Source organism: Ochlerotatus camptorhynchus, unplaced genomic scaffold (genome assembly GCF_037179485.1).
Source record: "Ochlerotatus camptorhynchus isolate MF236.1 unplaced genomic scaffold, CSIRO-AGI_Acam_v1.1 ptg000324l, whole genome shotgun sequence".
In the NCBI taxonomy this organism is placed as follows: Eukaryota; Metazoa; Arthropoda; class Insecta; order Diptera; family Culicidae; genus Ochlerotatus; species Ochlerotatus camptorhynchus.
Window position 1 is genome coordinate 1625736 of NW_027040812.1, and position 15357 is coordinate 1641092.

The 15357-nt window shown below is 40.3% G+C and overlaps 1 protein-coding gene across 8 annotated transcripts in view; it reads left to right on the forward strand.

The window, feature by feature from the left end:
• LOC135707999 (protein Fe65 homolog) overlaps positions 1–10485 on the forward strand; it is a 358036-nt gene extending 347551 nt beyond the window's left edge. For 4 of the 8 annotated variants that reach the window (XM_065229931.1, XM_065229933.1, XM_065229932.1 and 1 more), the window contains exons 11-15: positions 6504–6634; positions 6701–6900; positions 6972–7154; positions 7221–7388; positions 7594–10483. In XM_065229931.1, the coding sequence (XP_065086003.1) occupies positions 6504–6634; positions 6701–6900; positions 6972–7154; positions 7221–7367 (661 nt within the window). In that variant the 3' untranslated portion in view covers positions 7368–7388; positions 7594–10483. Of the gene's footprint in view, positions 1–6503; positions 6635–6700; positions 6901–6971; positions 7155–7220; positions 7389–7563 lie in introns of all 8 variants that reach the window. The other 4 variants (XM_065229930.1, XM_065229928.1, XM_065229929.1 and 1 more) reach the window with 4 other exon arrangements.
• Positions 10486–15357: the final 4872 nt, after the last annotated feature.

A 15357-nucleotide genomic window follows, 5' to 3' on the forward strand; every position in this document is an offset into this window, starting at 1 on the left:
CAATCATCGTTAATGTATAAAAACTGGTGATCTAAAACTAGGCAATACCAGCACCAGCCGCGCCCGGCCACAGGTCAAGAAAGGAATGAGTAGGAATATGGGTAGGATGTGATACTCGCTTTGATGGAAGCCGAGAAATCCTCTGCATTTCCACGAGGAATATCTGGGTTATTGGGAAAGAGGGTTGGGTTTGCAGCAGGGTTCAATTTGGTAAACGATAAACTGAATTGATGTCCTAACGATCATATAACGCGAACGAGTTTGGGATTGAACCCACGGTCTTCTGCTCAGTAAGCAAAAACGTTTGCCACTAGGCAAACGAGCTCCGTTTTAATCATCGAGGCTGTTATTACTGTTATTATGTAGTCATATAAACAAATAAAACGACTGACAAATCTTGAATGTGGATGGGTTTGAGATTAGACTAACGATATTCTGCTCAGTAAGCAAAAACGGTTACTATAAGGTCACCGAGCCCTTTTAATCACATCATACTGCTATTCGAGTTGTTGTAACCATTCAAACCTGGCACCAACGACGGCAAACAAACGATTTGACCGTACATATTTTTAATATGAATGTTTCTGGGACCGCGTTTTTATGCTCAGTAAGCCATTGCAAGCGTTACCCTTCTTAAAAAACCATCCTTTAATAATAATAAGTATTGCGAATTGTGATATTCGATTTGTTGGATTGTATCGTTGGAAGGAAATTCTTAAATTCCCGTGGATTTCGCGTTAGTGCCTCTATTTATGGGGCCACCTCTCCGTTTTTGGCCCATCATACAGCGATATTGTGAATTCAGATCGGTAGCTCAAATTGATCTTGCTATTAAGTGGAGCTGCATACAAGACAAGATCTTCAAAGGGATGGTGGCTACCTTACATAAATGCAGTAAGCCACTGCAAGCGACGATCTTTCAAATCCGAAAACTAAAAGCTACGAAAAAAACACTTAGGCCTTCATCAAGTTCCACTTTCACGCGACGTTATTTTCGATATGAAAAATACAGTATAAAAATTCATAACGGGAGTGGCTACTACTGGTAACAAATATCAACTGCAGTCAGAGCATGAGCATGATCAGTGATGACCATACAATTCAGAAGTTGCTACTCCGTGATTGACCAGATATACCGAAATTTGCATAAAGAACCAAAGTAAATGGGACTTGGGATTAGCAATCCATTATCAGCTTGCATTACTTTTCAGGCCAATAACGGTGCCGGCCACGTCCTTACGGTCGTCGGGGAGGGAAGGGACTATTAATTCTGCACACGTTACAACTAGAGACCGAATACACCTCTGCATCTCTATGATTTTGCGACTTTTACGAGTTGTGCAATTTTCACGGATTTGGAAAATTTGGTCTGGCGTGAAGTTGGCGCAGATTCTATCAACTTAGTCTGAATTCAACTATGTTAAAATTTTAGTTACTTTAAAACTCTATTTTGATTATTTCAAGGACATATTACAAAGTGCTTTTCTAAACAATGACTTCAACCGTCCATTTGTTGTTCACACATGCAAACTGATGAAATCATTAAAATCTGTAATTGTTTAAGATTTGTCTTGTATGCAGGTTAAGTGCAAGAAAAGCTCATCTTCAAAACATTAGGTGTAGGTTGACAAGTATTCATACAAATTGGTCTGAAGGTGGTATTTGCTACTACAAGCTAAAAGACAGGTATACTAGACTAAGCTACTTTTAACTCACATGACCCAGTGTGACACACGGGCTAATCTTTCTGTATTTCTGCATAACTAAATGTATCCGTCGGTACCAAGGAAATCGCCCCTGACGAAAGCAATGATATCCAAAACTCGGAACTCGTTCACAACTACACAATTTATCGCTGTGATAGGAATGCAAACACCAGCTGTTTTCTGCGTGGAGGTGGAGTATTGATTGGTGTGAGAAATGGGTTGCAGAGCACGTCTGTTAGTGTTGTTGAATGTGAACAACTAGAGCAAATCATCGTTCGGATTACGTTGCCGAATTTTGAGTTGTTTGTTTGCGTTATTTACCTCCCACCAAACAGTGCCACGAATCTGTACGAACAACATTTCTCGATAACTTTTTCAAAGGGACGTATCAGCTTTTGTAAACAATGCATTTGATCGTCGATTTGGCGTAACTGGTAGCTCGCACACGCTTACTAACACCACTAGCAGGTAGAGGAAAATTTCCCCTATCTGATGGTAGTGTTAGCATGCGTGGGCGAGCTACCAGTTACGCCAAATCGACGATCAAATGCATTGTTTACAAAAGCTGATACGTCCCTTTGAAAAAGTTATCGAGATTTTGCTTGTGTACAAAATCTACTCGATCTTGCCCGTGATCACGGTCGTGTATTGGTTGTTGGCGATTACAATCTCCCACACTTGTGTTGGATGCACGTTCGTCTGAGCAAGAGATAGCCCTAATAGAGTCCGTTGTAGGCTGCGGACTTTATCAAGTTAATGATTTGACGAACGTAAATGGGAGGCTTCTCGATCTGGCTTTCATCAATGAGGATAAGTGTGCTCAGGTACTGGAACCACCGTTGTCATTGCTGAAAATTGATCATCATCACAAGCCCTTCGTGTTAAAATTTAAAACCACCAGAAAGTGCGATAGCATGAATGCATCGGACCCCTTCAACTTTGATTTCAACCAATAAAGAAAAGATCAAAAACGATCCTAAATCGTTCTGGTCGTTCATTAGAAGTCGAAAGCAGACGGATGCAATTCCTCAGCATGTTTTTTATAACGAGTTTACGGCCGAAACCCCGCTTGATTCGGCAAATTTGTTCTCATCATTCTTTCGGGGTGTGCTAAGTAATAAAGGGTGATACGGTCAAAATTTGGTCAATATCAACTTGACGTATTTCTTTCAATTTTGCATTTAAAAAACCTGAACACCCCTCATTTTGAAGGTGTGTGTGTGTAGAATGTTGCTCCTATTTTGATTTTGGAATTCACTCTTCAGTTGTCAAAATGCCGTCCAAGCAAGAAGAGCAGCGTATCAAAATTTTGCTCGCGCATCGCGAAAATCTGAGCTACTCGCACGCAAAGTTGGCAAAATCGCTAAAAGTTGCCAAATCAACTGTTACAAATGTAATTAAAGTGTTTGGGGAACGTTTGTCGACAGCCAGGAAGTCTGGATCGGGGGGAAATCGAAAACCGGAAGCCGCTGAGACGACAAAGAGAGTTGCCGGTAGTTTCAAGCGAAACCCTAACCTCTCTCTCCGAGATGCCGCAAATAAGCTGGGTGTATCGTCTACAACCGTGCATCGAGCCAAAAAACGAGCCGGACTATCGACTTACAAGAAGGTAGTGACTCCAAATCGCGATGATAAACAAAATACGACGGCCAAAGCGCGATCCCGGAGGCTGTACACGACGATGCTGACGAAGTTTGACTGCGTGGTAATGGACGACGAAACCTACGTCAAAGCCGACTACAAGCAGCTTCCGGGACAGGAGTTTTATACGGCAAAAGGAAGGGGAAAGGTAGCAAATGTTTTCAAGCACATGAAACTGTCAAAGTTCGCAAAGAAATATCTGGTTTGGCAAGCCATCTGTACCTGTGGCTTGAAAAGCAGCATTTTCATAGCTTCCGGGACTGTCAACCAAGAAATTTACGTGAAAGAGTGTTTGAATAAACGTCTGCTGCCTTTCCTGAAGAAACACGGTTGTTCCGTACTGTTTTGGCTGGATTTGGCATCTTGCCATTACGGTAAAAAGGCCATGGAGTGGTACGCCGCCAACAACGTGCAGGTGGTTCCCAAGGACAAGAACCCTCCCAACACACCAGAGCTCCGCCCAATTGAGAAATACTGGGCTATTGTCAAGCGGAACCTAAAGAAGACCAAAAAAACTGCTAAGGGCGAGCAGCAGTTCAAGGCAAACTGGCTTTCTGCGGCGAAGAAGGTGGACAAGGTGGCTGTACAAAATCTGATGGCAGGGGTCAAGCGTAAGGCCCGGCAATTCGGATTTGGAAAAGCGGAAGCCTAACTGAATATTTTTCCTGAATTTTATACTAATTGAACTTGAAAAAGAAATTTAATTTGATTTTTTAAATAAACGATTTCACCGATTTACACGCGTTTTCTCTTGACCAAATTTTGACCGTATCACCCTTTAACCGATCACCTCCGTCTGAAGTGTACTTGGACAGTTTGCTTCGGTATGATTTTAACGTAGCGCATCTCGACTTTCCTCCGGAAAATGTGCTGAGCAAACTCAAAGGGATAGACGAATCCAAAGGCGCCGGACCAGATCGTCTTTCAGCACTGTTTATCAAGAACTGCGCCGTTTCGCTTTCCGTTCCCGCCACAATTCTTTTTAATCGTTCCATGGCGGAAGGCGTTTTTCCGAGTGCTTGGAAAACTGCTGCACATACATAAAGCTGGTAGTATCCATAACGTAGAGAACTACCGTGGCATATCAATTTTGAGCTGCTTGCCAAAGATTTTTGAAAGCCTCGTCTTCGATTCGTTTTATCCACACGTTCATCATATTATTTCTGAATTCCAGCACGGATTCGTGAAAAAACGCTCTACCACTACCAACCTGATGGCATATGTTTCCTCGTTGGTCAACACACTGGAAATGAGACAACAAATCGATGCCATCTATATCGACTTCTCTAAAGCGTTCGATAGAGTGCCGCATTCTTTGGCGGTGGACAAATTGGACAGAATGGGCCTACCCGCCTGGTTGACTCGCTGGATATTTTCCTACCTAACTGAGCGCAGTGCTTACGTTTGCCTTGATGGAACGAGCTCTGACCCATTCGATATCACATCTGATGTGCCTCAAGGGAGCCATTTGGGCCCACTCCTTTCTTGTGCTATTCGTCAACGATCTTTGCGAAACGATTAAATCTCCGAAGGTAATGTTTGCCTATGATTTGAAGTTCTTCGGGTAGTTTCATCGTTAGTTGATTGCTGTGCCTTACAAGCTGACATCGACGCATTACTACACTGGTGCAGGTTAAACGGAATGGATGTAAATGCCCGAAAATGTAATGTAATTTTTTTTTCTATCGAACAAGGATGGCGACCATTTTCGATTATAGAATGTTGACAACTAGTATCGACAGAGTAAGCACTGTTAAAGATCTAGGTAAGTAAGCTGAGGTTTACCCAACACATAGCTGCACCGACCGCCAAGGCGTACGCAGTGCTTGGATTCATCAAACGAAACACGCAGCAGTTTAAAGACTTTCATTGCTTAAAAATCTCTGCTGCGCGCTGGTACGCAGCATACTTGAATATGGAGTGCTGGTGTGGGCGCCATACCATGTCGTTCAGATTAACCGGATCGAGCGTATTCAAAGGAACTTTCTTCGATTTGCATTTCGTTTACTTCCGTGGAATGATCCGGTTCGATTACCACCCTGCGAGCATCGGTGCGCCTTGATACATCTACCGACCTTGGCTAGTAGGAGGATCCTGTTGCAGCGGCTTTTTATATTCGACATCCTGAAGAGCAACGTAGACTGCTTAGTACTGCTGAGCAATATAAATGTAAACATTCCGGCCAGAACGATCCGGCGTGCAGATTTTCTCCGCCTTCCTGTGCACTGCACTCTTTATGGACAGAACCATCCGTTTGATGTTAGTTGTCGTCGTTTTAATGAAGTATTTGTCCTTTTTGATTTTAATATATCTAAGACAATGTTTAGAAATTGTATTAGTGAATAGCAATATCTGTCTGTACGATCAGTTCAAAGACTAGTAAAATAAAATAAAAATAAATAAATTTAAAAATCACTTTGGAACGGTTTTGATACAAGGTTGGCGCGGATTTGGTTCCAATTTTAGTTAAAAATTTCTCGAAACAACGCGGAATATGGAAGTCGAAAATCAATTGCACGAGGTCGTCGGTTAATCCCTCACCACAGAATACGCCAGCAAACTTGTCTGAAAACAAGCGTCAGATCTCCTGCCGGGTGGAAGCCATTTCATCGTTCAACACCATTGACGATGTACCTTTACTGCCCATAAACGCATAACAATCCCGCTTGTATTGTTTCATGGAATCTTGTGGCTGGGACAACTATGTTTTGGTATTTTTAATATATTTTTAAAACAAAGCAGTTCACTTTATGTGAACATATTAAACTATAGGTAGCTAATAATCGATTCAAGAAGATAACTCATTTTGCGTTTATGGGAAGTTTTTCGGATGATAAACTTGATGGAGACATCACGTCTCTAAAATTTCGGAGTTAAAAGTGTGATTTTGGTGCCATCTATGCGGATGAGCTTCGAACTATATGTTGCCTTTTTATTATGAGAAACTTCATTGAAGACATATTAAGTCACGGAACTGCTTCGTATCAGAGATATTAATTTTGTCCCGATAGATTGGATTCCTGTTCATAGAACATTGTTTCGCAATAATTGAGCGAATGTAAAAGTCGATCCTTAAATCTTCGGGAAACAAACTGAAAACCATTTTGTTTATATCTTAGACTTCCAATTCATGAATCTTTTTCCCACTTCTCACAGAGACATCTGCAAGCGAATAATGATTGAACGATCCCTCCAGCTCGATACGAACAGTTCGAGCTTGGGCAGCTCCCGCTGTGCAATACGCCCCACTGATCTGCCGACCGAAAACAGACGATGGATACGACACCGTAAGACTGACTAACGCCCTTAAATGAAAAATAACCCTTATTGATAACATTTCCGGCTATCAACAGCAGCATCTTTTCCCACCCCGATGGAGGAACCGAAAAAGGTTCTAAAGGCGCAATATCTCGGTTCACTCGAGGTGGATCAACCAACCGGAATGGAAGTACTGAACGACGCCATCAGCAAATTGGTCACTGGTACGCCGGTGGAAAACTGGGACAATGTCAACGTTTCGGTGGCACCCAGCATGATCAGTGTTAACACCTCGGTTAGTTTGGCCATCACCACCGGTGTGGTTCCAATTAGAACGTCTGATAACCGAGTTTCGTTTGTTTGCAGGACCCGGAAGCTCGTTTGCTGTGCGAATGTAGGGTGAGGTACCTGAGCTTTTTAGGTATTGGGAAGAACGTCAAAAACTGCGCTTTCATCATGCACACCGCACAGGACAAGTTCGTAGCGCACGTGTTCCACTGCGAACCATCTAGCGGGGCACTTTGCAAAACGATAGAAGCCGCTTGTAAGGTAGGTGTGGATGTTTTGATTGGTATGGTAAACGATAGAAGATACAATGAGGGTCAACTATTGCAGCTTCGATACCAGAAATGTCTCGATGCTCATCCGGAGGGGAGTGGTCGCTACTCAGCCGATTCGCACACACCAGGAAAGGGAATTGGAGCGACTTTAAAAAACTTGATGAGCTCGTTCTCACTAAAAAAGGATAAGGCCAGTTCCTGAGAACGAGCAAAGTCACTGCAGGTAGAGTATCCCATTGAATTGACGAAAATTGCGTGTCTTTCGGTTTCTTAAAACATGTACAATTCCCCTTTTTCTACCCGTGATTCCTCAATCTTATCTTCCGATCATCCCGAATGTCATACCGACACAACTCACAAACACACTGAACCCCCGCCATTCGCATTTCCACCTGTAGTAAATCAAGAAACCCGTAATTGTAATTTAGGAAATCTGGCCACTAGCCGCGGAACGGGAGATCATCCCCCATCGGCACCTGCAGTCACCGCTGATAAATAAGAAAATCTTCGAGTGTCCCAACAGTCCGTAGCATATGATGCTACCAGCAGCTTGGCAGAAGATTGCACTCACCAAAGCCGCTGGGGGTCATGCTAGTAGTATTAATAGTTTTGGCAATAGCATCCGCAAATCATCCCTATCGTCGCTGTCAACAGCATCGATCGCGTCCACGCTGTCGTCGGAAACGTCCAACACGACGGTGTCGTACATCAGCATCACTAGTAGTCATCAGCCAGCAGCAGCAAATAGCAACAATACTAGCATAAGTAGCAGCAACAGTGATAGCATGAAAAATAATATTATCTGCAACGCCACCAGAACCACTACGAGCGCAGAAGTAATAGGGAGATCGTCGCAGCTTATGGCAACTCAAGAAGATGAGCAGCAGCAGCAGCAGCAGGTACTGCTGCCAACGACCGACGACACAAGCAACTGTAACTATAGTAAGCTAGATTGTGTGATTGAAGAAAACTTATAATTGTCTGCTGTTTTTGGCTACCTGGTTTTCTACATCAATTAGACTCCGAGCGGATGTTTAAATTAGCTAAAACAAATGTGTAGTAACACTATCGTAGTAGTCGGTAGTTCAAAGACAATGTGAGTAACAGAGAAATTTTATTTTCAACATTTATGTAGAAAGATAAAGACGGAAAGACGGAATGATGGTACAACAAGCAGGAGAAGGACACTGAAAAGGATGCCATGTGATGGAACTCGAATGATGGGCCTGGTCATTGGAACAAGAAGTGTGATGGTTTCAGTGGGTGATTGGTGGTAGCGCCACGGACAAACGCTTTCGAAAAATTTTTCATTGGAAAACATCAGCCTTAACGCGACTTGTTTCACCTAATAATCGGGCAGGTGTTTCAATAATAGTAGCGTTCTTATAGTTGCGGTAGGGGGTTTATGTCAGAATAATGGTGAAACACCAGATTGATTTATTTTACATACCTAGTTCACTCTCCCAAAATAAAGTAGATTTGCATACTTGAAACTTGACGTTTGCCCAAAAATGACGGAGCACAATCAATTCCTCCCATGGCTCAGTCGGTAAAAGTGCAGCTACAAAGCAAGACCATGCTGGAGGTGGCTGGGTTCGATTCCCGATCCGGTCTATGCATTTTTCGGGTTGGAAAATTTCTCGACATTCCTGGGCAATAGCGTATCATTGAACATGTCACACAATACACGAATGCAAAAATGGTACAGGCATCAAAAGCTCTCAATTATTAACTGTGAAAGAGGATAAAGAACACTTAGTTGAGAGCACGCAATAATATTATCGATAAGGAACAAGCTTGAAATGCAAGGAAAAAGAAGGCAATTGGTTTACCTTACGATTTTAACTCCTTTGCACCTTTAGTTGCGGTAGTGTTCCTATAATAGTGAAATCCATTAAAAACCAATGCGTCCCACTATTATAGGAACCAAATTTTGCAACTACCACAACTTCCTCTGAATGGAGGACGAGCTTTTGAAAAATGTATACAATTCAATCACATTGTAATATTTTTCCACCAAAATATAAATTGAAAGTTATAGGCTGGCTTATAAAAAGTATAGTTATATCGTTTATTAATTTTTAAATAATTAAATTGGCTTAGTTCCTTCATTACTGGCTCATCAACCCTAATGCAGTTCCCATGTAAAATTGCAAGTTTTATTGAGGTTTTAGATTGGAACGTTTTTCTTCTGGCTATTTTATATTGAAGTCATCGTCACAAATATTTAAGCTCCCGAAGACTTTTTCAAATATTTGTCAACCTTATTCTTTCCTTTATTTAACATCAGTCTCTGCTCCGCAATCTAGTACCAATCACCGACGGACATCGATTGCCATCCATTGACGGCAATCGAATGTGCAGGAAGGCAGTTTCCACACCTGCGTAGGATATCGCACCCATTCATCAAACATGAACCGGGGCCAACAGCTTTACTTCCCTTTATGCCTCAGAAAAATCCCCCCGACCTCGGCTGGGATTGAACCTAGATCCATTGGGGTACGAAAGCAGTCACGCTTATCACTACACCACCGGCGCCGGCATTTTGATGCAAATTGATATTTTATGGATATATTCAAATCAGTCAGGGAAGACCACTAATCCTTGACTTATTTGATGTCAGATCTTTATCTATGCAGTGGCCTATTTTTCAAATATTCATGTTTTTAAGAAGCGTAGCTGTGAGATATATTTCAGTTGACCATGGACTAAGTCCAGACTAAAGCTTCCGATCAGACATATAAGTCCAATGCACACTGGGCCAGAAATGCAATCTAGCGGAGCAAAAGTAGTAACTCTGAAACGAAGCCTTTTCGTGACTTTGTGTCTTCGATCAAGTTTCTCATCATAATAAGGACCATCTATTGACATAAACAAATAGTTCAAAACTCTTCCGCAAAGATGGCGCCACAATATAACTTCTTTCACTGACGTTTTGGAGACTTGATGTCTTCGGCAAAGTTGTTTGCCTTGACAAAATAAACAACTCTTTTGAAGACGTAAAATTACCACAGCCGACTGGTTCCGAGTCATATGAAGTTAAAGAAAAAAATGTCTCTTATGCAAATGCATTAAATAAATAACTTTTGTTAAGAAACATATTGGTTAATGCTTCAAATTTTAAAGAAATTGTTGAAAAACCGAAAATAAAACAACAAATTTTAACTTATATACCTCTCACAGAGCAAAAAATCGTAACCTGACATTTTCAGCTAAAATTAGGCAATACTCGATTAACAAAATATCAAAATTTGAGAGAAGTATATTTTGGTGATTTTGAGATTTCTTCATTTTAGTGAAAAACAAAATTTATAACTTTTTTTAATGCATTGAAATGGCGTTTTTAAGAATTGACTTCTTCAGCAAAGCTGTTTATCTTGATAAAATTAACAACTCTTCTGAAGAAGTCAAAATTCCACAGCCTAGCCTTCAAAAGAGTTGTTTATTTTGTCAAGGCAAACAACTTTGCCGAAGATATCAAGTCTCCAAAACGTTAGAGAAAGAAATTAAATTGTGGTGCCATCTTTGCGGCAGAGTTTTGAACTATTTGTTTATGTCAATAGATGGTCCTTATTATGATGAGAAACTTGATCGAAGACACCAAGTCACGGAGCAAAATTAATAACTCCGAAATTAAGCATTTCATTTCGGAATTATTAATTTTGCTCCGCTAGATTGCATTTCTGGCCCAGTGTGCAATGTGGAATCGATGTCTGACCAAAGCCACAGGTAAGATGCGGTTTTCTGCTAGAAATCTGATTGATGTCTGATTGAATTGGGGTTTGTGTCGCGACAGGATAGACATTTCAAAATTAAGTTCAAATGAAGAAGAAGATCGAAATCATCCAGTTGTATTACCCAGCGATGGTTACAGCTGGTGACCAAGTCAGGAAAATCGGAGTAATGTTATTGAACTACTGGATTTCTTTGTTATTCATATCTAAGTCCCATTAACATCAGAAAAAGGCGGAAACCTTAAAGAAGATCAGCGAATTTCTTGGAAGCTCCAAAACTTTAAAGGAATTTCCGAAACCTAAGGGTGATTCCAAGAACTTCAAGAGCGTCCAGAACTACAGGAAAGTTTAAGATCTTTTAGGTTGAGTTTCGGTAGCATCAGGCCAGTTCCAGACAACCAGAGGTCGCATATAAGAATGACATACATCGCATTATGTTTAAGTTAAATCGTGTAGAATGCACAGTTTCAACTATTACACGGTGAATTATCTTTCCATCGTACTGTATCACAAATTAAATCGGATTGCATCGAAAGACTTTTCAAATTGAATTTTTTATTACAGATTAAATCGTATACAATGTCAAATCAACTCGCTTAAAAAGAAATTAGAATCTCCACGTTTGTACGTATAAGCCATTTTTCGGCATTCTATGTGATTTGTTTGATTGTATATATGTTTGTAAATCACATAAACAACCTTGAATATACGTGCATTATGGTTGTCTGGGGTCCCACTGGTTTCAGATTTTTTTTGATAATCCAATGAAGATAGATCAAAGAGCATCAGGGCAGTTCTATTAACTTCAGAAAAAAAATCAGAATGTTAACAGAAGTTGTCAAGATCTTAAGGGAAGCTATTAAACTTTAGGGAGTTCCGAGATAATCAGGAAGTTTGAGAGAACTTCAGTTAATTGGACGGATGTCCCAAGGTTTAACGACCAGAGATGCCTGTCCCGGTTAAGAACCGGCCACACCCGTAAGATTTCCACCAAAGATGTGACACCTGCAGAACCACAATGACGGTCGAGCACATTCTAATAAACTGCCCTTGCTTCCACGGACCACGAGAGCTCTACGGGATCCCGGGCAACATCCGAGACGCCCTTCAGAACGACCCGGTAGCAGAGGCACAACTGATATGTTTCGCGAAGGAGGCCGGAATCTACAAGAAAGTTTAACCCATATATATTATTACAGTAGGCCCGGCATTCCCTGCCGGTAGCGGGTGCCAGGTCCTCAAAACAAAATATAAAACACAAAAGATGACAGCAACATACACTCAAAAAATTCCACACGTTTGATCGAAGTGTTTAAACACTTGATTTTTTAAATGCACAATCACATTTACTTTAAGTGTGTTTCACCTTGGTTCAATGTGTTATACACGTTAATTTCTAGTGTTTCAAACTTTGAAAAGTTGAAAATCTTTTACTATCTATTCAAGTGTATTGCACATTGAATCACACTACTGTTCAAAACAGATGGATTTAAAGTGTTTTCCATTTCAATACGATGTGAATTGCTTGCTCAGAAAGGTAAACATTGAAAACAAGAGTTGTGACTTTATCCTATCAAGCCACCTCACATATGAGAACAATCGTGGCACAGTGAGATCGAACAAAGACTCCGACAGCAGCACACCCCAACAGTCCATGATCGAATCCCAAATCAGGCCCATTAAAAAGATATGTGAAAGCTCTGGCCTCTGAAATTTGTTTATATATTTGTCGATTCATTTTTAGAGTCGGTAAAGTAGAAGTCGATAGAGTAGAATATTGTAGAATTTTGCAAAGCTATTGATATCACCATATGAGGCACATAGAATCCAAGTGTGTCACAATTCAATTCCATAGTTTCAGGCATGGTTCATAGCATAAGATTCACACATGAAATGGATGTGTTTCACAATAAGCGCAAAATTAAGTGTGAGACACATGATGATGACGTGGGCAATTTTTTGAGTGTAGAACAGTTAGGCAAAATAAGTTCCCCTCTGGATCCGCAACCATCATTTAACTCCGTAAAATAAAAACTCTGTACCTTCTCTCCCTTTGGGATACCCCCTTCTGGGGTGTCCAGAGACAAACCAGCCCAGGGCTGAAAGTCTTCTTAATAAAGATATAAAAAAAAATTTCAGTTAAATTTCTAGAATATTTGAGCAGTTCCAAGGGGCAAGACAACTTAGATATGTTTGAAAAAATATTTAATAAATATTTCTAAATATCAACATATATCAGTATTTTCAAAAACTTGTGATTGGAAAAGTAAGTGCTTTTTGTGCTAAACAATTTTTGTTCTACGGATACTTGTTGTTTTTTTTTTCAATGGTGAGCCTTCCAATAATTTACGGATATTTTTGTTTTTAATTGTAAGCCAAGGAAAAGATAATATCAATACATATTTTGAAATATGTGTGTCCCACCCCCTGGACACGTTCATTAAATTCAGAGAAATCGAACCATCTAGAAGTTCAAAAAAGATAATTACAGATATTCCAGAGAATATCAAGGAAGTTAAGAGAACTTAAGATAAATTTCGGAAACTTCACATAAGTTGCGACAAATTCATGTAAGTTATGAAAACGTTGGGAAGCTTAGGCAGCTTGGGCTGTTTGATTAATTTCAAAGCAATTCCAGAAACATCATCAGAAGAGTACCAATTATATCTGGAAAAATTTGAGAACTTCAGGATGGTCTAGAAAAATTATAAGGAGATGACTCAAGAAATGAAAGAAAATAGGTATCGATGATTTCGAGGCAGTCTCATGAATAGACTGCGTGATAATAAAAGAGCTTCTGTAAATATTCCAGCATTTCAGGGAAGCTTCGAGAACTTCAAGGTGGTTCCGTCAGCTTTGGGGAAACTGTAGAAACTTCTAAGAAGTTCTATGAACTTCAATGATATCCAGAAAACTTAAGAAAAGTCAAGGAATCATTCGAGAAGTCCAGATAATATAACGAAAATCGTGAAAATTGTGAAGAAGCTTCGAGAACTTCAGGAAAATTAGGTCCATAGATGTTCAGAGAAACTCAGAGATCTTGAGGGCAGTCTCAATAACTTCAGGACAGTCCAGACTTTCAGGGAAAATTTAAGATCTGTAAAGGCTTTTTAGGATTCTGTAGCGAGCGTTTTGCGGCTCTTTACTAAGTGTTCTAGATGCACTTCCACAGCTATTAATTGAGTGATTTCAATGCCAACATCAATGCACGAATTTGTAAACTGAGTGGTCAGCATGATATTGCTTCTATGCCCATGGAAGTCTAGTAAATATATAACCCGCAAGATGTTCTCGACCATACCGGGAATCGAACCCACCGCCACCCGGCTTGGTACTTTTTCTTTGTTCGGGACCTAACACTACTGCGACCAGTAATTTGATCTATTGTAGTATATCCCGTGTCCTTTGTTTAGTGCATGTCGTACTACTCCATCACTATTGAGGAATGATGAAGTATTCAATTTTTTCACAGTTGCCATTCTTGCATGTATCGCAAGGATCCGACTCTAATTGAAAGGTCCCGCTATTTATACCCTTCGGAGTGTTGAAACACCCTCCAAAGGCGCGCCCCGTTGTCAGTCAAAATTGGACTTCTTAGCAACAAAATTAAGGAATGACACGGATAATTACCATGCATCAGAATCCTAGTCTTAACCATTTCAAACCTAGAGAACAACGAATGGAAGAATAGGAATCACATAGATGAAGACTAACTAACTCATTTTTTCTTTGTTTCAAGATCATTCTCGGTTTACAAAGTCGAGTCTTGTCACTATCAACAAGGCATAAAAAGTAACAAGGACTAAGATGTGTTCTTTGGATTACTGAAAAATTCTGTCCACCTAGTTTGAAGTAGTCAGGACTAGGAATCGGTGGTAGATCTTACATCCCTTAACGTACCATGAAAAGGTGATCTACCCACGGTACGGAGCCGGCTTGGTAATACCGTGCCTTTATATCTGAGACCCCAGTTTGTAAAGGTTAGTTTTTATTAATTCACGAGTTTCCGAAAATTATTGAAAAACGTCATGAAGTTCTGGGAATTACGAGGAAGTTCAAAGAACTTCTGAGAAGTTCAGTTAACTTCAAACATATTTTGGGAACATTCTGAGGGCATTTTTGAAAGTTTAAGCAAAGTTTAAAAATCTTCATGGAAGTCCAAAGAAGAAAATTATATAGCATTTTAGACAGTTTAATTATTTTCAGGGATATTTCGAGGAAGATCAGAGAACTTCAGAACAATTTTTAATCTCTTGCAAATCCCGAAAATTTCAGGTAGGCTCTTAAAAAAAACATTAAAAATTTCGGGGCCTTCATGAAAGTTCCATGGATATCAGAGAAAATGTTGGAATGCAAGAGACGTTCCGAGACATTTTTGAAAATTTAAGGTAATTCATGAAGAAATGGAAGTTTCAGGCAACTCTAGAGATGGTCAGAGAAGTTGCGAAATTTTAAGGG